The sequence below is a fragment of the Euleptes europaea genome, chromosome 8, assembly GCF_029931775.1.
Source record: "Euleptes europaea isolate rEulEur1 chromosome 8, rEulEur1.hap1, whole genome shotgun sequence".
In the NCBI taxonomy this organism is placed as follows: Eukaryota; Metazoa; Chordata; class Lepidosauria; order Squamata; family Sphaerodactylidae; genus Euleptes; species Euleptes europaea.
The window spans coordinates 38,411,079-38,435,729 of NC_079319.1; the positions used below are offsets into that span (position 1 = coordinate 38,411,079).

The 24,651-nt window shown below is 40.3% G+C and overlaps 1 protein-coding gene across 1 annotated transcript in view; it reads left to right on the forward strand.

Annotated features, from left to right (window-relative positions):
- Window positions 1–24,651, forward strand: part of ARFGEF1 (ADP ribosylation factor guanine nucleotide exchange factor 1) — a 77,487-nt gene that overhangs the window by 25,504 nt on the left and 27,332 nt on the right. Inside the window, exons 4-19 of the mRNA XM_056853989.1 lie at window positions 840–986; window positions 2,543–2,722; window positions 3,088–3,364; window positions 4,195–4,308; window positions 5,892–6,067; window positions 7,998–8,131; window positions 10,577–10,811; window positions 12,402–12,501; window positions 13,087–13,226; window positions 13,333–13,441; window positions 15,136–15,337; window positions 17,081–17,192; window positions 18,409–18,614; window positions 18,698–18,782; window positions 22,380–22,551; window positions 24,364–24,515. Coding sequence (XP_056709967.1) covers window positions 840–986; window positions 2,543–2,722; window positions 3,088–3,364; window positions 4,195–4,308; window positions 5,892–6,067; window positions 7,998–8,131; window positions 10,577–10,811; window positions 12,402–12,501; window positions 13,087–13,226; window positions 13,333–13,441; window positions 15,136–15,337; window positions 17,081–17,192; window positions 18,409–18,614; window positions 18,698–18,782; window positions 22,380–22,551; window positions 24,364–24,515 — 2,541 coding nt within the window. The remainder of the gene's footprint in view (window positions 1–839; window positions 987–2,542; window positions 2,723–3,087; window positions 3,365–4,194; window positions 4,309–5,891; window positions 6,068–7,997; window positions 8,132–10,576; window positions 10,812–12,401; window positions 12,502–13,086; window positions 13,227–13,332; window positions 13,442–15,135; window positions 15,338–17,080; window positions 17,193–18,408; window positions 18,615–18,697; window positions 18,783–22,379; window positions 22,552–24,363; window positions 24,516–24,651) is intronic.

The window sequence follows — 24,651 nt, forward strand, 5'->3', positions numbered from 1 at the left end:
CCTGGTTTGTCACCTTGATGTGGAGGGGAGGCACAAAACATAGTTTGTTGGGTCATATATAAAGGCAAATTGTTGTTTTCAACATCAGAAGTCAGTAACTGATTCTAAGTATGCAAGGAAAGAAGAGAGGAAATGGGAGATGTGAACACAAGATTTGTTCATGTAATGTCAAGGCAGGATGTGGCATTATCACCATTTTTGAGTAATTTTATGTTATTTCATAAATCACTAAATTTTTAAAGGTTTTTTGTCAAAATGTATGCCTTATACTGTGTTAAGCTTCATCACAGAACATCGGCTTAGAGAGAAGTTAATCTTTTGTTTTTAAATAGAAAAAATAGATAAGCACGACAGTCGTCAAAATATTAGAAGTGTTAGCTGTCCTTGTCAGGTGTCAGGTGTCAGTTGCCAGGCTTATTCATCCTGTCTAAGCCACAGTAGAATAAAGCCTGAACGCGTCCTTTCCCACATACACATTGATTTTGCCCCTCCATTTCTTGGTTTGTAGTAGCCATAGTTCTATTAGGCAAGTTCAGGTTACAGTTAAATATTGTCTGCCTCCATTCCAGAATCAAAAATTCTGGCTCTGAGCAGTTTCTCAGTCTTGTTTAGATTAAACAATGGTTATGGTAACTGTAGTTAACCAGAAACAGAAGAGAGAATATGCCAGTATTTTTTAAGTTACTTTATTACAGGTTTAAGCCAGGTTTTTTAAAAGTTTGCAATCAGTTCAAGAAGATACTTTATGTGAGGGAAAAAAGTAAGTTTCTACTGAGGTATAAGATATGTTGTTTAGGCTTAATAGCTCATAATTGTTCATTTGCTTTTTTCCCCCCTAGAAACTTATAGCCTATGGACATTTGACTGGCAGTGCTCCAGATAGTACAACCCCTGGCAAAAAATTAATCGATAGAATTATTGAAACAATATGTGGCTGCTTTCAAGGTCCCCAGACCGATGAAGGGGTTCAGCTACAAATTATAAAGGTAATCTAGCATCCTTTGGTTGTCAGCTGTCCAGTCTTCTGAGCACAGACTTTGCTGTTCATACAATCAGCAACTGGAACTGAAAGTATGGTTAATTTATTAGTATTGTCTAAGCACTTAGAACATTCACCACATGCTAAAAAATATTCCTTGGACCTTGACCAATTTTGTTATGTTTTTTTGGGTGAAATCCAAACATAATTCACAGTGAACAAAAACAGAATGTTGCTTTTTAAATCTATGTCAAGAAAGATCATGGTTGCTATACTGCACCACCAGAAAAAAGAGAGATCAGAGCTGAATCTGTACAATTATCTGAATGAAGAAGGAATTGATTTTCGGTGCTTGATGCAATTAAAGCTGACAGCACTAGTTTTTTTGTTTTATTTAGTGACTCTTAAGAAACTCAAGGTGGCGTACATAGTTCTCCCTGTATTTTCTTCACCATAGCCCTCTGAGGCAGGTTAGCCTGAGTGTTACTGACCCAAGATCACCCAGTTAGTTTCATGGCAAGTTTGCAACTGGTGCTAGTCCAGCACTCCAGCCACTATACAACACTGGTTTAATATGTGTACAGAATTGTTATTGGAAAGGCTTTTGTAAAATTAGCAGTGGTGGATGTAAATTTTACTCTAGAACTGGGCTGTAATCAGAAACCAAATATCAGTGGGAAGAGTGCTTGTTGACTAGAACCTTCCATTGTACTATACAAGAGCATCTTCAAAATGAATGCTACTGGGTTGTTTGGATGCTGTTCTTGAATAAAATATCAGCATCGAATAATTATACCAGGAATATACCAGTGGAACTGAGTCAAAAGTTCTGTCCCTTGATTTATGAACTGGAGTGTTTTATTCTTTACTTTAGCCATAGATCTTTTTTGTCTGAAACATGCTATTTGGTTCTCTATTGGCGAAAACGCACGGTCGCTTTAGCCTCCTTTATTCCCTATTTCAGCCAGGATTCAGCCAGGATCGAACGCATGCGTTTTGCCGAACGTGCGTTCGATCCTGGCTGAATCCTGGCTGAAACAGGAAATAAAGGAGGCTAAAGCAACCATGTGTTTTCGCCCTATGTTTAAAAAAGCTGCATTGTTTTTTATTATGAAAAGATGGGTATGTTTTTAAATAAACAAGTATAAAAATCCCTCACTACATCACTGCGTTGCTTAGGAGAGAATGTTATATATGCAACCTGGTGCATTATGACCATATTTAAATGTGACATGGCCATGAGTAAAATGCCTCTAGAAGTGGCCTGTGCAGCCCCCATCTCATTTAAAAGTGATTTCCATGTGTGCTGGTCCATAGGTATGCAGGGTTAGCATGGCAGTAATCTGCATCCTGGGTAGGTATACTGCTGCAGTGCTAACGACACAAACATGGGCCAGAGTCCATGGCAAACACCTTGAAACAAAATGGAAGCTATGTGGAACATTGGCCCAGGTGAGTATTTCAGGGCTAGCCCATGTAACTTGGGCCTTCACTTTGCTGTAAAAACACCGATTATTGCAGTCCTTCGAATTGTTAATGACAGCAGCTTTGACTTTGTTTTAGGCTCTGCTCACAGCAGTAACATCTCAACACATAGAGATCCATGAAGGAACTGTGTTGCAAGCTGTAAGAACATGTTATAATATCTACCTTGCAAGCAAAAATCTCATAAATCAAACCACAGCCAAGGCCACTCTCACACAAATGCTGAATGTTATATTTGCACGTATGGAAAACCAAGCAGTAAGTACCTGTACAGTTGATACTAAGAATTATGTCAAATGTATCTTTAGTATTCCTTTCTGTTTTCTGGTTTATTTGCCACCTTTTCACCTACTCCTTTCATTTGAAATTGCTATCACCGAAAAGCATTCGAGAAGTAAGCATTCAGAAGCGCTGTGCTAAGATCCATTAACCTGTGTCTACAATCCATCTATTGTAGGGCATTAAGTACAGTTGAAGACTGGAAATGCTGAATTCAGTCCTGAATTATATATTTCCTAAGTGTGGAAATTGTTTTTGATGCTGTCTGTTATGTGCAAAGGAGTTGGAATATTTCCTCTGCATACAGTAACTTATGTGTTCAGACATATCCAATTTGTTCCTAGCTCCAGGAAGCCAAACAAATGGAGAAAGAGAGACATCGGCAGCAGCACCATCTACTACAGTCACCCTTAAGCCATCATGAGCCTGAATCACCTCAGCTGAGACATCTTTCAGAGCAGACTGTTGATCAGCTGTCCCAGGATCATGAAGGGGACTTGGACCCTCACACAAATGATGTGGACAAGAGGCTTCAAGAAGACACTGAAGCCGAAAATGGGTCCGATATTTCCAGTGCAGAAAATGAACAGACGGAAGCAGACCAAGCGACAGCAGCAGAAAGTAATAATGGATGCTTTGGTCATAAGAGGGTGGAAGAGGGTATGGTTCTGTTGTCTAAATGGATATTTATTTCTGTTGTTTACATACCATATGCAGATTGTCAGCAGGCCTTGATAATATTAGTGGAGTAATTAACACAGCAGACCTCTTAAGATATCTGAAGAAGTGTCTGAAGAAGTGAGCTGTAACTCACGAAAGGTCATATGTACCCTGCCAGAAATTTTGTTAGTCTTTAAGGTGCTGCTGGACTCTTGCTCTTTTCTGCTGCTACAGACAGACTAACATGGCTACCCATCATGATCTAATACAGCAAAGGTGCACAACCTGATTAAAGTGTGGATAAAGCTTTATTCAGGAAACGAACACACTTGATAGTAAAGAGGAGAGACAAAGATAGGGTCCTAGGTACATGACTAAGTAAGGAACGTCCAAGAAGAAGCAAGATATTGCCCCAAGAGGAGTGATCTTGAGATGGACAAGGAATGACACTTAATAGGAGAGAAGGTGCTGACCTCACTATCCTATCTAACTGCCCTCTTGCTGCCCCCTGTAGGGTCTCCTTCTCCTTTGTATACCAGACATTGCCTATTCCAACAGATAAAGATGCTTACAACTATGTTATAATCACAGGTGACCTTCTGCGTAGTTGGTTTGTTTCCTTTGTTGACTGTAGGTAATTAATAGCAAGTCAGATTTAGTATGAGTTACCACTGATTAAGAATTATTTACTCACCTAATAAATCACTAACTAAATGTAATGTGCTCTTTTTTGATTACTGGAATGTAGGCCTGAAAAATGTAAGTAATATATTTCTAATTTTATTTTGCAGCCCTTTCTAAAGCAGATGCAGGGCCCTATGATGGAGATAGCAACCAGTGTGAAGAAACTGCACAGGATGTTGTACAAAGTATAGTCCAAGATATGGTGAACATAGTAGTTGGAGGTAATGTAGTTGCTTTAAAGCATTTTGCCAAATTGGGAAGGGTAATTCTGGAAACCACATGGGAGGGTTTGATGATACCACTCTAAAGTATGTACAAGAAGCAGGGTTTTGAGCAAAATGATTATTTTTATTGGTCTCTTAGTTTAAAATATTGTGTTTTATGCTATTAAAGGTTTTGGTATTGGTAAAATATTGTGCCACACTGAAAGAATTAGTGCTAACCTTCTCTTCAAGTGGTTGTTGATTCCCCATCCCTGATATATATGAGACAGTAGCTTATTAAAGATCTACACAGCATGTAGGTTGTTGGCATCTTTAATTTTGCTTCCATCTTCTTGTATTTCCTGTATGTAGTATTTTCAGCTGGGCTGAAATTCATAGTACTATTATGACAAGGTGTAGTGAATGGAGTGTTAGACTAGCATCCTGGGAGACCTGGGTTTGAATTTCCACTTCTATTAAGGAAGCTTTCTGGGTGGCCTTGGACCCATGATATACCTACCTCACAGAGTGGTTGTTGTGGGAGAATGGAAGAGGGGGAAACAGTGTTCTAAGCCGCGTTGAGTCCCGACTGGAGAGAAAAGCAGAATATAAATGCATAAATGCGTTAAAGTCATACTTCTGTTAACATTTAGAGGGATATTTGAAGTAGGATTTGAGCTAATTAGCTGACCTAGTTTGAATGATCAGGATTTGATGAATTATTTCTCCCCCACACACACACACACTTCCCAGTTTTCTTCTGTGTGTGAACTCTTCAGAGCAGGTTCCCCACACACCCACATACACACTGAGAAGCTTAATGAGACATTTTTAAAAAGCTATGGCAATTTATTAAAATGTTTGATCAAAATTTCACAAAGTTTTGGGCGCTACCTCTATTTAGGACTGAAATATCAATTGCCTACACAGTCATAACAAATAATATTAGACCTTACTGTCAAAACTCAATAAAGCAATATTACGAAGCCTACAGTTCCTCACCAAACTAGATCAGCCTCCAGATCATGAGAGTCTTGGTTAAAGCCATGGAATGGCTGACACCGCAGCTGAATATTTCAGTTTCTTAAGGGTCAGTTGTCATGCTTCTAGCTCCCAGCATGGCATAACAGTTCGAGTGTCAGAGTAGGATGTGGGAGACCCAAGGCTCAAAATCCTCACACTGCCATGGCAACTTGCTGGGTCACCTTGAACCAGTCATTCTCTCTCAGCTTCGCCTACTTCACAGGATTGTCACAGAGATAAAATGGAAGGGCAAGGATGTTGTTGGCTGCTTTAGGCCTCAGTCGAGAGAAAAACAAAGTATAAATATTAAAATGCATTTACCTGGAGAATGTCCTTTTTCCTGTCAAGTCTGCAGAAAATCCTTTGTCCTGATGTGAATTTGACATAGTAGTATTGACTAGAATATGATATGGTGTGAGGAACATTTGAAGCCACTGGAAGTCTTTGGATTCTGCTTCTGGCAGTGCACAGTAATCAGTTGAAGTGCTGTGCTGTTTGTTATGTTTAGTGCATCATATTTCAAGCTGTATTACCAACTGTTTTGAATACGTTTTTGTTGCATGCTGTGGTTCTCCTAGATGTGGGTGAAAGAATTGCTGATAAAGGTATAGCTGATGGGCCAGTTGGGACTTCAGAAGATGGTAGTGACAGTGAGAACATCCAGGCAAATGGAATTCCAGGAACACCCATTTCTGTTGTTTATACACCATCTTTACCTGATGACAGATTATCCGTCTCTTCCAATGACACTCAGGTACATACTATTTCTTTTGATTATATTTGTTGGAAACTATAGTCTTAAATTGTTTGGGGGCATTTTACGGTATGTTAAAGTTCATATTGTGCCTGATATATAAGCAAAACTTGCATGAGGCAGCAAATTTCTGCTCCGAGGAGCAGATGCTGTAGTTTTAATTATTTATGTGAATCAATACACAGGACAAAGATTATTGATACACCTTAGACTAGCACCACCACTAAATACAATGTAGAAATAACTCTGAGGTTGCCACAGTGCTTAAATGGTACATTCCATTTTTATGCTTATTACAGGAATGTTGTTTATTATTTACATATAATGTGCAACTGTTTCCCCCCCCCCAAAAAAAAACACTTCACAAATCTTGTTTTCTTGCCATCAAGTCACAGCCAACTTATGGTGACTCTGTAGGGTTTTCAGGGCAAGAGATGCTCTGAGGTGGTTTGCCATTGCCTGCCTCTGTGTAGTGACCCTGGTACTCCTTGGTGATCTCCCATCCAAATACTGTCCAGGGCTGACCCTGCTTAGCTTCCGAGATCTGATGAGATCGGGCTAGCCTGGGCCATCCAGTTCAGGTCAAAATCTTGTATAACAGACTGATTATTGTAATTTTTTACATGTGAGAATAAAATGTCCACAAGGAATCCAGGAATAACATATGCTAATTTAAACCCAGTTTATACATATTGAAACATTTGTATCCTGCTTCTCCAAAATACCTCAAGGGCTCACAAGAACCAAATGAAAATAGCAAAGTCATCAATTAGTTTATTTGTTTGCCACATTTCAATTAATAGGTCCACAAAGCAGTTTACAACACAAAATACAATAAAAAATTAAATACAGTAGAAATCCAGTAAAAATCAATAACCAACAGTAAAAATCATTGTTTCAGTTTGTTGATAGTGTCACTTCCCTTGCCATACCATTTCTTATTGATCTAACTCAAAAGCCCTACAGGAAAGGCAGATTTTTTTAAACCCATCCAGAAGGCGGTAAGTGAAATAGCCATTCACTATTCCTGAGGGAAGGAATTCTGAAGTCAGAGGGCAGCAGCTGAAAAGTCCTCTCCTGGGTTCCACCAGCCAACCCTCTGCTGATTCCTGGAGGAAAGAAGGCCAACCTGAAATCTTGGATTGGTTGATATGGGTAGAGGCAGACTTTCATGTACTCTGGAAACCATGCAAAATTTTCACAACAAGCCAACAACAGCTACCTGGTAGAATATCTCACTCAAATGCCTTGCCAGAAAGAGAAAAGGGACATTCTGGATTTCTTCTGGGAGGCTGTTCCACTAGGCAGGAGCCATCATAATGAAAGAACAATCTGTCCCCCAAACCAGCTGTGCTTGTTATGCAGATGGAACTGCCTAGACAAGATTATAGGCTAATCTAAGTTTGAGAGCAGTTATATGCAGCATTATAGCAAACTTCATGTAAGGGAGATGGTCTGAGATCCAAAATGGCATTTCTTGAATTCATTTACTTCTGTTACTTGTTAGTGTGGCTGACTACAGTTTATAAATCCAGAGTGAGCCTCAGGAAAGCCCTTTGCTTCCTCCTGTAGCCTACTCCTCTCTGTCTTTCCTTAGTAGCTGTTAAGCAGAATTGATATTAACGTGGTTTGCCTTAATCCAGGATCTGAAAAATACTTTAAAATGGTTTCACAGTCTGAATTAACAGAATACCTGGTTTGTTTTATCAGAGTCACAGTAGGCCTGCCAAACTGTTAACTCTTCTCCAGTGAGGGGAGCAGAGAAGCTCTCTAGGGAGCCGAAGGACTGCAACAAAGGGGCTAAACAATCCCAAGACTGCTAATAGTGGTGTACAGGGCATTCACATTACATCTGCACTGTTATATAGGGATTAAACAATATACCCTTGCTCATGCGAAATGGAACACTGAAATGTGTTAACTTGTTTAGGAATCTGGAAATTCTTCAGGACCTACCCCTGGTGCTAAATTTTCCCACATTTTACAAAAGGATGCCTTCCTAGTATTCAGGTCACTATGTAAACTCTCCATGAAGCCTCTGTCAGATGGACCACCTGATCCAAAGTAAGTTGAAAATATTCTGTTATGAAATGGTTAGATGATAAAAAATTTCAAAAGCGCAGTAGCACTTCCTCTTCCATATCCTAACTTATACTCTCCAGATTTCATGGAAAAACAAAGCTAGTCTGGAAAATTCTTAATGAGAATTTTCTGATTTGAATCAATCACTACATCTACAGGAAGCCCTTGGAAGTCTGAAGTAAAGAGGATCAGGTGGTTAACATATTGTAGAGTCAGGGATCTGCATAATTTATGTCCCTTTAAGTAGACTTTCTGTTCCCTGTAATGGATTCTACTGACTCCCCTGTTGAATAATAGTAGATGGCAATTGTTTGGAGGGAAAGCAGTTTTCATGGAGTTCAGGAAGAATATGACATCAGCAGTACTAAGTAATGGAAGAAAAATGATAGGGTAAGAAATAATTGGTAATATATTTGTACTATGTAACCTATTATAAATTATAATATAAGCAAAATATTGTCGAAGGCTTTCACGGTCAGAGTTCATTGGTTCTTGTGGGTTATCCGGGCTGTGTAACCGTGGTCTTGGTATTTTCTTTCCTGACGTTTCGCCAGCAGCTGTGGCAGGCATCTTCAGAGGAGTAACACTGAAGGACAGTGTCTCCTCAGACACTGTCCTTCAGTGTTACTCCTCTGAAGATGCCTGCCACAGCTGCTGGCGAAACATCAGGAAAGAAAATACCAAGACCACGGTTACACAGCCCGGATAACCCACAAGAACCTATAATATAAGCAGCTTACCACTCCAGCAAAAAAGCTCCTTCCTTTACAGGAAAGATACTTATGCTGGAGGAAAGCTTCAGACTTTGCTAAGCAGACTGGTAGAATATAAGCCACTGAATTCCATTACTTAAGAAAATATATAGATGTGATATAACTGATAAGATGATCTGTTAGCCATCTTGTTAATTTTTTAACTCTGAACTTATCTAGAGTCCCTAAAATACCTTCTGGTGTTTAAGTGCTGGGCAGAGCAACCCTGAAGGGGTGTGTGTGAAAGGGGGTTAGAAGTCGGCGGGACCCCTGTCCTGACATTAGTGCCAGCTAAACTGACACATCAGTGCAGGGCCACTTACACTGGCTCCAGGGAGCAGCGCAGCAGTGCGAAACACAGGCGCCGGTGCATCCTTGTGGAGCAGCGTTTCCCTGGCACAAGGGCTTGTGCCAGCACCAAAGGGAGTGTTCCCGGGAGAGGGAGCTGACTTTTTGCCCCAGGAACGCCCCCTTTTGCCAGCACGAACGTTCGCTGGCAAAAGGGAGGCATAGCCCCGTTAAACTGCATGGAGCAGTTTAATGGGGTTTTGCTAAAATAACATTTTATTTTTAGCTAAAATAACATTTCAGAAGGTGGTGTGGTTGCACCATCCCCAGACCTGCCCCAACTACCTCCCCCCACTCAGGACTGTGCTTTTAGTGTTATGATGCATAATGGTAGTGGGAAGTGCCGTCAAGTCATGGCCAATTTATGGCAACCTTGTGGGGTTTTCAAGGCAAGAGATGTTCAGAGGTGCTTTGCCATTGCCTGCCTCTGCATATCAGCCCTGGGCTTCCTTGGTGATCTCCCATCCAAGTACTAACCAGGGCAACCCTGCTTAGCTTCTGAGATATGTTGAGATCAGGCTAGCCTGGGCTATCCATGTCAGGGTGATGCTTACAGGTTGTTGTTTTTTACATTCAACAAAACATTGAAATTGTGCTTTAAAAGCCAAAAAATCAGTTCCATCTTCGCTGTATATTCATAACGGTGCTTCCACGAATGGTATAAAATGACTCTCTTGCAGTGTTCTCTTATACAAATAATGGAAACTCCCCATGATGCACGTGTATGGCCTGTTAGGAATGGTTGTGAAACTCTTTTCAGAGACACCAATTAAACTGCAGTGTTTCTTCTCTCATACAGTTGTATTCTCTTAAAGCGGTGATTGGCAATATTATGTTTGTAGCCTTTTTCAAACTGCCTGAAGCACCTGAGAGGTAAATGTTCCAAACCATCAGAGACAATAAAATTGTTCTTGATTTTGCCCTGCAATTGAACAGGCTCTTCTGCTCTGTCTCTCTCTCCCTTAGTGCAAAAAGGGGGGAAGGAATTCAGCAAAGCTGGCATCATTATGGGAAACAATAGCCCTGTGCACATTGCTGCTGCTCCCACAAGTCATGGTGTTATCCATGGCAATGAGGTTGTTTATACTACTGTCACAAATTCCTGAATTCTCTGAAATGCACAGTGTGCCATGCAATATCCTGACAAACGAATATAACGTCAAAGTTTAGATGAAAAAGGCAGTGGCTAATACAATAGCTTACTGTTTATTTTTAGTTTATTCTTAGATTTTATTGCCCACCCAATCCCAGTGGTTTAGGAAAGTAAACAACCTTCTTAAAAAGAGAAGAATCTACAGCTGAAGTAACTATAACTATTTTTTCCTAGGTCTCATGAGTTGCGGTCAAAGATCCTTTCATTGCAGTTGCTGCTATCCATTCTGCAGAACGCAGGTCCTGTTTTTAGGACAAATGAAATGTTTATTAATGCCATTAAGCAGTACCTTTGTGTTGCATTGTCTAAAAATGGAGTCTCATCTGTTCCAGAAGTATTTGAACTTTCGCTTTCTATATTCCTGACTCTACTTTCAAATTTTAAAACACATCTGAAAATGCAGATTGAGGTAAGGTATCTTCTGTAATGTGAATGCTTTTATGTGTTTTAATTGCATATAATTCTAGGCTACACTTACTTCTCTTAAAATCACCTCTGGGGATAGAGATACATGGAATAAAGTACTTCAAAAAAATCCTTTTCTTCAGATCTCAGTCTGATGGGACCTCCTTTGACATGTTGTTATGAATAAAATTAATAAACAGTTCTCTAGCTACTACTGAGTATGAGCACAAATTACTGTAGTGGTCGAATAATAGAACTGTAACCTTACACAGACATTCAGATCCTGCCCACAATGTGGAATGTGGATCTTAAGGCTTCCACTCCTCCTCCACCAGATGTTTGCATGCTTGGCTTCATGGTCACCTAGGGCTACCCAATGCATAGGGATTCTATCAGTGTGATCTGTATGCCTCAGATTACAGAATAACATCTGCATGGGTTTGTCCCTGTGCATGGAACCCCTTCTGAAAATGTGAAGTCCCATATGCGAATGTGAGGTGGAACATAGTGGCTGGTATACAATCCTGATTTCCATACAGTATGCTCATATTATGCCTATAAATTTGTGGATCTCCAGCAGTAAATTTAGTTTCCCACACACACTAATGGCTACTTCTCTGCACTGCATCACAAATTGTTTTGAAGTTCCTCAAGTTTAAAAATGCAGTTTCCAATGTGGTCATAACAAAATGAATTAAATTCTTGCTGGGTACACAGTGACATCCATACACATGTGAACTGTCGCCTATTTCTGTAAATGGGTGTAATAATATTGTTACTTGTGTGATGTAGTTGCAGTGAACTATATCACCCCAAAATGATGCTTTCCTTTCTGCTGCTCAGCAACCAGTGTGTTCATCCTTTTCTTACGGGATTGCAAACATGCTGTTTATTTTGTTTTTGTTTTACTTTTTCCATCTCTGCTTAGCAGGACTTCCAAATGCAATTTAATAGAGTTGGTAGAATAGTAATTGGAGTAAATGCAATTACTGTTAACGTTAGACTCAGTGACCTCCATGTCTGCATATAATCATGAGCTACTCTATGAATCACTTCCCTTGAATTAAAATGTCACTGTACAGCCATTAGACATGGCTGCCTGTGATTCTGGTGAATAGAATAGTAGATATTTTCATAACATCAGACATCTAAACTTGAAAAAAGTGGTAAGTAAAATACCTCATCATCATCATTAACCTTTATTGGCATGCCAGAGAACAAAAATAAAACAACAATATACCTCCAAGGGACAATACATATAATTCACAATTCGGGATAATAAAACTTTTCTTGTTCTTAAGAACTCCTGTAAGAAATTCAGCCACAGCTGTAATTTTAGGATCCTGATCATTCAATAAAAATTTACATTTCACTTCGTTGCTCCTGTATCTCATGGACTGTAAGTAAAATACACCAGGACTTAGAAAATTGCCAGGGGAATATTATTAGTCCTCAAGAGAATACATCTTGTACTATTGTTATCTGCCTGTACAGTGTTACTTTGGTCTAGTGTTGATATAATGAGGGGAGCTAGTAGATGATATGTAAGAGCTTAGAAATAAATTAATTTCCCTGTTCATACAATATTTTCTAGGTTTTCTTCAAAGAAATTTTTCTGTATATCTTGGAAACCTCTACTAGTTCTTTTGATCACAAATGGATGGTTATACAAACACTGACAAGGATATGCGCAGGTATTACTCTATTGGGCATACTTACATGCTTAAAATGTGGTCTAGGATCACTTGCCTTGTTAGTTTGCAGACTTTCTAATATGCAAGTGAAATACATTATTAATAGAATATGGTGTAAGGTAGAATGGCAAAGAAACTGAGCTGTAAATCAGGACATCCCCAGTCTGATTATAATCTCTGCCGTGAACTCAGTAGCTTTAGGGAAACCAGTTTTTCTCAGCCCCATCTGCTATATGGGGTAATAGTAGTGACCTACCTTACAGCATTATTGTAAAGATTACAGCAACATAATTCTGTGAAGCACATTGGAACACATGAATCTACCTTATACTGAATCAGACCCTTGGTCCATCAAAGTCAGTATTGTCTACTCAGACTGGCAACAGCTCTCCAGGGTCTCAGGCAGAGGTCTTTCACATCACCTACCACCTGGTGCTTTTAACTGGAGATGCTGGGGATCGAACCTGGGACTTCTGCATGCAAAGCAGAGGCTTTTCCACTGAGCCACAGCCCCTCTCCTATGCTCAGAAGTGCTAGAGAAATGCTATGGCAAAAGCTCTTCATTGTATAATTTTGTTCTTACAGATGCCCAGAGTGTGGTGGACATCTATGTAAACTATGATTGTGACTTAAATGCTGCAAATATATTTGAGAGACTAGTTAATGATCTATCCAAGATTGCTCAAGGAAGGGGCAGCCAAGAACTTGGTATGACCAACATTCAGGTAGGAGCCATCACTCGTCCCATTAAACCATCAGTTATTTTTACAATAATAAATGCTACTCATTGAATATTATCTCATTTTTAAAAATGCTTGTAACTTCCTGCAGGAGCTGAGTTTGAGAAAGAAGGGATTGGAATGCCTAGTATCTATATTGAAGTGCATGGTGGAATGGAGTAAGGATCAGTATGTAAACCCCAACTCTCAGACAACCCTGGGTAAGCTGCTGCTTTGAAATTCTTGTTCCTTCTTATAAGTGCTACAGCTGATGTTCTAGAGCACTGGTTACCAACCGGGGGTCCGTGGACCCCCAGGGGTCCGCGAGAACTAAATTAAGGTCCGCGAAACAAAGTTATAAACCCATAATAAATTAATATTTTCAATTAAAAGTTCTCTATTATAAAAATATATATTCAAATATTATTCTAAGTTTAATGTTTAACTAACAGTTATGATTAAAGTTTATTTTCAAATTCTCAGAATTTTTATTTTGAATCTTGGGGTCCCTGCACCGAACAAAAAAGTCCTAGTGGTCCCTGGTCAAAAAAAGGTTGGGAACCACTGTTCTAGAGTATCCCCTTACCTTGTGTGGAATTAGTGCACTTTTTCAGACCCAATATTCTTTTTTTAGATTCATATTTTAGTAATATGTTCATGTTATGATTCTCCATGTCATCTGGGTTAATGTTTATTAGGTGATGGAATTTGCATCTAAGTAATTAATAATTGTAATCCCTGTCCCCATCATAACAAAATGAGCCTGGGTGTGATCGGCTTTTTCGGCCCTGGCTTCAGCCTGGTGCAGTTCTCTTTCTGACAAGACCAGGGCCCTGCGGGACCTTAAAGAGTTCCGCTGGGGCTGTAAAACAGAGATATTCCGCCAGGCCTACAGTTGAGGATAGCAATGGTTTTATCAGATCTGGCCTCCCTATCTCTCCCCCATAATGTTATTATTTTATTCGGGGGATTTCATAATATTATTCAAGAGATGCTGACTGTGGTTTCTGAGCTTTTCTGGCTACTGCCCCTGTAGGGAGCCACTTGCATATTTATTGTAATTGACCTATTTTAGATTTGGTTATTTGTGTGTGTGTGTTAACTGTGTGTGTGTGTTAAGTGCCGTCAAGTCGCATCCGACTCATTTGGTTATTTAATGAAGTTTTAATGATAATAAAATCATAGACTCATAGAGTTGGAAGGGACCGCCAGGGTCATCTAGTCCAACCCCCTGAACAATGCAAAAAATTCACGACTACCTCCCCCCCCAGGAGCCCCGTGGTGCAGAGTGGTCAGCTACAGTACTGCAGTCCAAGCTCTGCTCATGACCTGAGTTCGATCCTGACAGGAGACCGTTTCAGGTTTGAGGTTGACTCAGTCTTCCATCCTTCAGTTTCAGGCTTGAGGTTGACTCAGACTTCCATCCTTCTGAGGTTGGTCAAATGAGTACCCAGTTTGCTGGGGGTAAAGGGAAGATGACTGGGGAAGGCACTGGCAAACCACCCCGTAAACAAAGTTTGCCTAGTAAACGTCGGGATGTGACGTCACCCCATGGGTCAGGAATGACCCAGTGCTTGCACAGGGGACCTTTACCTTTTTACCTCCCCCCCAAACCCCCAGTGATCCCTACTCCAGGCCCAGAAGGTGGCCAAGATGACCTCCCTCTTACGATCAGTCTGTCATAGAATCAGCATTGCTGACAGATGACCATCTAGCCTCTGCTTAAAAACATTCAGGGAAGGAGAGCTCACCATAGTTATGCATTGTTTTATTATTGATAATTGTCATGTTTTGCTGTTAGCCACCCTGAGTCCGGCTTTGGTTGGGGAGGGCGGGGTAGAAATCAAATACATAAAATAAATAAATATACCCATCCAGACATGAAAGTAACTTTCCTTTTGTGCTCCCTGTGCAGGACAAGAAAAACCTGCAGAACAAGACAGCAGTGAAACCAAACACCCTGACACAATTAACAGATATGGAAGCTTGAATTCCCTCGACTCCACAGCCTCTTCAGGAATTGGAAGCTACAGTACACAAATGTCTGGTACTGACAACCCAGAGCAGTTTGAGGTCCTAAAGCAACAAAAAGAAATAATAGAACAAGGAATAGATTTGTAAGTTTATTAATTTCACTCACGAGAAGAATTCTCAGAATGCAGAGGCTTCTCCTATTTATATCTAAAATGTTTCATTCCTTTGCAGAATACCATAATCCCTGTAAGATCCACTATAATTATTGGCACCACTCCCATAGCACTGTGAAGGTTGCACTCTTGCAGCCAGTAGTCAATGTGAATCAGGAGTAAGCCTCACTGAGTTCAGTCAGGCTTATTTTGTAGTAAATGTGTATAGGATTTTAACCTCAGTCTCAGTAGTATTTTCACCCCTGCCCCTTCTGGTCCTTTCCCTCGTGGTAGAAAGCCTGTGAACTGCTTCAGATGCACAGAGAACACTTTGCTGCAGTTCTTCCTGGAGTGTCCGGGCAACCCTAAGTAGAGCTGAACCCCTCCGAGCAATTTGACTTCAGTGGATTTTGAAGGAATATTAGCAGGCTTGCCCCTTAGACCATCTATGTCCATGAACTGTAGTAGATGTTACAGCCTTAAGGCAACATTTTTGGGGCACCATCAGTGGTATTCATTTAAATGACATTTGACCGGTCTAGTTCCGATCCATGAAGGAAGTTTTCTGCCTACAAAATAAGTGCAAGAGGCAACTTCAGGAGCTGAAATCACTTGCATTCCATAGTCATAGCCAGTGTGGTATAGTGGTTAAGAGCAGTGGTTTGGAGCGGTGGACTCTGATCTAAAGAATCGGGTTTGATTCCTCATTCCTCCACAAGAGCAGCGGATGCTAATCTGGTGAACCAGGTTGGTTTCCCCACTCCTACACGTGAAGCCAACTGGGTGACCTTGGGCTAGTCACAGTTCTCTTAGAGCTCAGCCCCACCCACCTCACAGGATGTCTGTTGTGGGGAGGGAAAGGGAAGGTGACTGTAAGCCGGTTTTATTCTTGCTTAAGCGGTAGAGAAAGTTGGCATATAAAAACCAACTCTTCTTCTTCATAAGGAGGTAGCCCTTATAATTGAAGAATCATGTTCATAACAGGCAGCTGTTCAACCGCTTTTGCTTAATGATAGCACAGTCCAGTTACCCCGCCTGCCAATCACTCATTCATCAGTATGAGAATCTGAAGGGCTATTGCCCTTAAGAGCTTGGATCGCAGCAACCAAATTGTGAAGTGTGCTGATGCTAGTGGTGTTGACAGTAATACTGTTCATTCATCTTAAACTTAGAGCCCTGACACATTTCTTCCCATACTTGGTTATTGCCGTGAGTGAAGTACATTGGGGTGGGATGAGGTGAAAAACTGTGTCATGTCTATTTCACCATTGACAAAGGACAGAGATGGAGTAGAAACACCAATAAAGTTATTTCAGTAATCCTGCCAAGGGGAAGAAGTATAATAATACTAGATGGGGATTTGGAAGGCTCAGTGCTGTGAAATTTCAATAACTATCACAATAAGGAAATAATTATGAGAGTCAATAAATCATCTAGTCGTGAAAAATTTATATTAAAATACCCTTTGAAGCCCTGTATATTCATCCTACTCTCATCTCCTGCAAACCCTGACCCCACAAATGCACTGAAACGTTTTAACAGCAAGGAAATTTAAATGTATGTTTAAAGTATAAGTTGAAAGGCAGTGGCACAGAAGTAGGGTTTTTTGGTTTGGCAAATTTAGATATTTAAATGGGAATGGTTATGGTGCTGCCTTATGAATTCTCTTTATGCTAATGTGTGTGTTGTATATGTGATTTTCTGTGCTTAATTAACATGAGATTTAACATGCAGATTTAATAAGAAGCCAAAGAGAGGAATCCAATACCTGCAAGAGCAAGGGATGCTTGGTACTACCCCGGAAGATATTGCCCAGTTCTTGCATCAAGAAGAAAGATTAGACTCGGTACTACAACTGTTGATAATTTTTAAAATACTTGAATGTCTGTGTTTAGTTTATTAATCTGATTACCGTTTAGTATGAGGGCATCCACACTGGCTCGGACCAATGGCCCATCTAGTTCAGCACATTGTTTCACTCAGTGGCCAAATAGATGCCCTCACAAGGTGTACAAGCAGAGCATGGAGGCCAGTGCCTCCCCGTGGTGTTCCCCCCCGAACTGGTTTTCAGATGATAATATCCTCTGTCATGTTTTTATCTCCTCATGCAGTTTGGGGAGCTTTGAGAACTAGACTGATTATTAATTCCCACTGTAATGTTGAGTGCAAAATAAGTGCTTATGGCTTCAATCCAGAGAGTTCATTTAGGCACCTTTAATGCCATCATTATGATTTGCAACCTTTTTGCTTTGAACAGCCTCCCACCCACCCACCTACACACACACTTTTCTCACACTGATTTAGAAACATGTCTGCATTGTATCCTTCTAGTAGTGTGGGATACCCACCTTGCACATAGCTTAGTCCCTTGCTGTGGTTATGAAGTAATATTTAATAGGGAAATAATCCAATTTCAATCATACTAAGCAATTCATTACAAATAAAAATTAGTTTCCTTGCTCCTTAGTGCATTATCTATATTTGGATTTAAAATTAAGTGTGTTTGATTTGGTTTCCTGTCCTGTTCTAAGGGCTTGACGCTGGCTGGTTAATAGTACCTTAAAACTAAAAGCATAAAATGGTTTATAAAATCATGACTTCAAGAGAATCCTGATTTGCCTCCCAACAAAACGGGTAAACCAACCCACATTTCCAGCATCAGCTAAGCTCCACTAAAAACACTTTTTGGACAAGGACTGTCATAAACAGTATTCAGCATTCACCACAGAAGGAAAATAGCAATGTAAATGTTTTTCATTGCTTTCCCACATGTGGAAGATTCCAACAAGTCCAGAATATTCTTTTTGCATTTTAAAAATGCTGTTTTACAATAGGCAGTTTCCTCATGAAACGGAATGCAGTTTCTTTGCCCTGTCATGTTTTTCATTGGTGCTAGAAATCTCGTAGGATGGCACTTATTGCAGACAACGCCAACGAGATTATTGTTTTGTTAATACTGAAAAAAGTAATATGTTTCGAGCACTCTTCCTTGTCTGTATATAAGTGTGAGGTTGTAATGGTCTGGAACTCACTGTGTTTTTATTTATTTATTTTTAATTTAGACTCAAGCTGGGGAGTTCCTGGGAGACAATGATAAATTTAACAAAGAAGTTATGTATGCTTATGTGGATCAACACGACTTTTCAGCCAAGGATTTTGTTTCAGCCTTGCGCATGTTTTTGGAAGGGTTCCGTCTTCCAGGGGAGGCTCAGAAAATTGATCGATTAATGGAGAAGTTTGCTGCTAGATATTTAGAGTGCAACCAAGGGTGAGCAGCTTTCTCTAAGCTTTATATATCTGGGAAATTTGTTAACGGGGAAAAGTTGATTATATATTTTTTTCTTGTTTCAGGCAAACTCTCTTTGCTAGTGCAGACACAGCATACGTCTTGGCTTATTCAATTATCATGTTGACAACAGACCTCCACAGCCCACAGGTAGATTACTCAGTCTCTCTAAATGCCAGATATTCTGTTGTGAAAAGCTTGAATCTTTGTGCCATTTTAATATAGTTAAACGCACAGCATGACACATTATGCTCCTAGATCTTTTCTTTTTTCTTCTTCCTTTTTTTGCCTGTCTTTTAGTTTAGATCACAAAAGGGTACTTCCAGATTGGCATTCTTGTTGCGTTTTAGACTATTTTTGTTCCTTCCTGTACTGGTTCCAGTTTTTACTTGCCCATTCATCTTCATGCCTCTTTGAATGGCAGGCTTACGTTTTCTTTTGCTGCTTTTTTATGGCATTACCTAATAATACCTTATTTATTGTTTGTTTATTTACAAAATTTGTATGCTGCCTTTCTTCACAGTCAGGGCCACTGAGGCAGCTAACAGTTTAAACGAAGCAATTTCATCCATCAATTCATAAAAATAATTAAAACCAAAACTAAAATACAGATTTAAAAGCACCTAAAATAGTAATTAAAACATAAAGCAAGAAGGAGGGATCATTTAGGGAATGCCAGACAAAACAAAAAAAGTCTTCACCTGCTGGTGAAAGACAGTGACAGAAGGGGACAGATGAATATCTCTGGAGAGAGAGTTCCATAGTTTTGGTGCCAAGGCCCTGAGAAGGCCCTCTCTCAGGTTGCCAGCCGCCTGACCTCAGAAGGAAGGAGCACCCAAAGCAGGACCTCAGAAGATGACCGTAGAAGTTGGGTAGGTTTGCATGGTAGTAGGCAATCCTTCATGTATACTGCTCCAAAGCCATATAGGACTTTAAAGGTGAACACCAGCACCTTAAATTGGGCTCAGAAACAAATCAGGAGCCAGCGTAGATAGGCCAAGGCTGTAGTGATATGGTCGCTACAGCCCACTCCAATCAGTATTCCGGCTGCAACATTCTGTACCAACTGAAGTTTTTGAGCACTTTTCAAAGGCAGAGTGTATTGTAGTAATGTACTCTAGTTATTATCAGGGCCTGCACCACAGTGGCCAGTTCTTTTCTGCCTGGGAAGTGGCTAACCACAACTGGCTAACCAATCAAAGCTGGTAAAAGGCAGCTGCTACCTGATTATCCAGTAGTACGCCTGGGTCCAAGAATACCCCCAAGCTATGGACCTGTTACTTCAAGGGGAGTGCTACCCTGTCCATTAAAAAGTGACACCTTAAATCCTGGGCCAGTTCTCTACTCACCAATAATAACACTTCTGTCTTGTCAGGATTAAGCTTCAGCTTAATTGCTTGCATCCCCTCCAAAACTGGCGCCAAACACCGATTCAGGTTTTCCACAGCCTCCCTGAACCAATGGAAGCATGAGAGAGAGCTGAGTGATACTTAGGGTTGCCAACCTCCAAGTAGTAGTTGGAGATCTCCTGCTATTACAACTGATCTCCAGCTGATAGAAATCAGTTCACCTGGAGAAAATGGCTGCTTTGGCAATTGGACTCTATGGCATTGAAGCCCCTCCCCAAACCCCACCCTCCTCAGGCTCCGCCACAAAATCTCCCGCCTGTGGCAAAGAAGGACCTGGCAACCCTAGTGTTACTGGTGACTGCCCAGCCCAAGTCCCCAGGTGACCTCACCCAACGGCTTCATGAAGATGTTGAAAATCAGGCAAAATGGAGCCTTGCGGGACCACAGAGGCCAAGCTGCAGCTCTCCAGTACTACCTTTCAAAACTTGCCTTCCAACTAGGACTGGAACTACTACAAAACTGTATCTCCCAGTTCCAGCCTTGAAAGACAGTCCAGAAGGACACCATAATTGATAGCACTAAAAACTGCTGAGAAGTCCAAAAAAATCAGCAGAGTTGCACTCTTTCCATCCATCTGCTGGCACGGGTCATCCACCAGAATGACTAAGGCGGTGGCAGTCCCATAACCTGGCCTGAAAGCAATGAGAGGAAGAGGATACTGTGAGATAGGATAGTGGAGAAGGCAGGTTTAGGCTCTGCTGAAAGCAGGCAAAATTAACAAGATGCCTAGGCGAGTTGTTGTACTGCCATGGGGTCACTGATTGAAGAAGAAGGGCTGATAACGAAGGGAGAAGTACACAGTAGTTGGTGGCCACTGAAACAATATGTGCCGTCTGACAGGCCAATTTCTCAAGAATATGCTGCTTTAAGTACAATGTAGATACAGTCAGATGACGGGGTATGTAGACCGCAACAGCTTGTGTGATTTTTCTGAAGTAGACTGCACTCAAAAGCGCAGGTCTGCATGCCCTCTAACACCATTTTTAATACTGTAATGCCCTTTCATTGAGCTACATATAATTAGTCTCATTATGTTGCTTTCATTTGTGACTTGAATTACATTCAAAGCAGGGATTCATGCAGTTACTGATGACTATTTTAACCCTTGGCCTTACCATCTTAGTTAGTGAAAAGATGGAATGTATTTTGTTTGCGGTTACTATTTTAGTAGACAATAGTGAAAGAACCCATAGTGGTCTTGGAGTTCGGGTCCAATTCTGAAGGTTGAGTCTGTCATATGCACTTAAGAATAATTCCTAATCATTCTTGTAATGGCTGACTGTATATCCAGAATGTTTGTTACCCACATATTTTGCACTGGCATTGACTAGGAAGTCATAGGTAAAGGAATCCACATAATGAGTCCCTCAGGCGTGGCAAATTAGTGGCATTTAAAATCTAACATTTCCTCATCCTTGGATTTGCTTTTAGCCAACTTGCACAGATGAAAATTTAGTAATACGAGACAGTAAAACTCCAACAGTGAAACTTAAGGCTCCCCCCCTCGTATCCAAGATCTGCTGCACGATTATATTTGTCACAATAGATACATTTCCCTCCAGAATTATGTAGAATGTTTTTGGAAAGGAGGCTAACATAGTAAAATGCATTTGTTCTTTGATTATTAGTGTTAAAGGCATCTCTTTTAACGTAGTCAGGGGCACCTACAGACAAACTGGAGAAGTGTGGTAAAATATTGGTTGGCAGTCTAGTCTGAGGTAAAGTGTGTTGGGGATGAGTGAAGCCTTCTCCAGCTGTCTTCTCTAAGGCTTATGAATTGAACTGCCCTTGGCTACTTGTTAGCAGGAGTTATGTTCTGCCGTCGTCATTTCTGTTTTATAGCCAACCCCATATTGGGGGTTTCCGCATTATGTATTCCCAGCAATCTATTAAGAGTTTGAAAATGTTATAAAAAACATCACTTTAAAAGGGTTTTTGGATGCCACGGCTAAAAAATGGTTGGAAGACGTCTTCACAGCTAAAGGGGCCAAAGTGCGAACAGTATTTTTTATAACAGTTTCAAACTCTTAATACATCGGTGGGAATACATTGAAAGTGCAAACAGAATTTTTTATAACATTTCCAAACTCTTGATACATCGCTGGGAATACCTAGTGCGGTAACAGCCTTAGTTCAAAACTGTGAGCAAAGTGACAGAGTAGTGGTCACTGGTGAACAGTATGATTGAGATTGTGGGCTAGCATGCTCCCTTGGGCCAGATTAAGCTCCAGGCTCAGTTGCTGACCACCGTTCTGCCAGTGGACTCTGCATAGATCCTAGCAGACCTATTAATGTTGCCTGCATAACTAATACTAAGCAGCTTTTCCTAATGTTCTAGGTAAAGAATAAAATGACAAAGGAACAGTATATTAAGATGAACAGAGGCATCAATGATAGTAAGGATCTCCCTGAAGAATACCTATCCGCCATCTATAATGAAATAGCTGGGAAAAAGATCTCAATGAAGGAAACAAAAGAGTTAACGATACCCACAAAGACAAGTAAACAAAGTAAGTGCTCACAGGACAATTGTTCCCTTTTTTGTTATGGATATTGACAGCCTATCAAACTAAGTTACTGTAATCAGTTTTTAAAATACTTAATAATATACATGTGCCATGTTACACATTCTCATCTAGTTACTTCTTGATATATGTTAAGAAATGGCAGCAGCTGATACAGCATGAGGAATGCGCTTGATTTTTTAAAATAGATGTCAGCTGTAGAATGTAGCATGCAGACTTGCCTATTGAAGCAAGTGCCAAAAGCTACCATTTTTTGGATTGTACCCATACTGGAGTTGGGGCTGAACCTGTTTTAGTTTCAATCTTTAATCATAAGGATATGTTGCAAACACTTAGTTATCCCTCCTTTCCTGTGGTTGATAACGTTCATGAAAACAGTGACAGCTGCATTTCCAATGCCTTGCTGTTGTGAACATGGGTGCAGTGTGACTTGGACAGAGAGTATACGATTTCAAGGGAAGTAGGCTGTCAAATTAAGGAAGAAGAAGGACCCCTTGTTCCTGATCGCAAGCATATATACTCAGTGGTAAGTCATATGGAGTCCTCTAGCAGCATCAGAGGGAGGTGAGACAATAAGGCCTCCCTAATCTGTTTACTCAGCCAGCTGCCATTTGGCTATTCCCACCAACTCCCTGAACTGTATCCTGTAGTGGTCGTTCTTCCGGGTCATTTTGGAACCATTATATGAATTATACAAGAGATGGCACCTGGGTATTTTTGTTCTTTCTCCCTTCCTTCCTGTCTGCCCCTTTTCTTTATTATATTGTAGTTAATAATTTTGAATTGTAAACAGCCTTGAATGCAGTGGTAGAAAGGCAGGATATAAATATAGTAAATAAATAAAGTTTGGTATGACTTATTCCAAGGCAATCAAGTATACAATTTATGGCTTCATCTCTTTTAGCAGTTTGTTTCTAGTCTCATTTGTATTACTAAGAATAGTTCTTAATTTGTATTAATCAAATATCTTTATGCTATGCTATAATATGGGTGAAAAATATCTAAATTGTTTCCATGGTTAATAATTTAGACAACCAACCACTAAAAGTAAATTTCTTTCTCTCATTGATAACCAAGAGTTGTTTAAGTAGGACTTTAAACTGAAATGGAAACAGAGTTCATTTATTTGTTATGCTATTTGTAGTCTGCCTTTGTCACTGAAACTCAAAGTGGATTACACAGTGTAAGTCAATGCAGTCAGTAAGATGAAACATCTAATAAGCAACGTGATAGGGTTGGGATCATAGAAATCTGAAACAGGCAGAATCTGAAACACACATAAGTATTAAGGAAGACACATTAAGCAAGCGGTAAATGTTATGTAAGTAGAAATACAATGCACTGGGAACAAGACAACGTATACAGCAATATCTAATATGCACCATACACAGTAGTAAAGTCCACGGACCCATTCCCTTTATTGAAATATCTCCTGAGCCATTTCCTTGTAATATTAGCCCTTTCACCTTTATAAAAATGCCTTCCTGAACAATTCTGTTTTACGTAGCTTATGGCATGCTAGAAGTGTGGGTGCTTTCCTGACCTCCTCAGGCAGGTCATTCCTCAAGGTGGGGGCCACTACAGAGAACACCTGTGTACAGGTATTTGTTGATCTTGCCCATCAGCAGGTGCCACCCACAGAAGGCCTGGTCAGATGAGCAAAGTTGCTGTTGTTTTAGTAGTTTCAAATGTTGCCCCGTGTACACTATATGCGTATGCAATGTGTTAAAACTGTTTTAAGAAGTTTTGTTCTTTGAGAAATGGTGAAAAATTGAATAGGAAAAAAATCGTTTACAGGTGTAGCAAGTGAAAAGCAGAGACGACTTCTTTATAATTTAGAAATGGAACAGATGGCTAAAACAGCTAAAGCATTGATGGAAGCTGTGAGCCACGTTCAAGCTCCTTTCACCAGTGCAACACATTTAGAGCATGTGAGACCCATGTTCAAGGTAAGTCTTCTTCAATGAAGTTAAGAATATTCTTTCCTTCCTTACCATTACTTTATATATAAGTTGGCTGTCTGAGCGATCCTGAGTGGGGCCCCCGGAGCTGCTTAGAAGCCAGCGTGACCCCAGCACCTGTGTC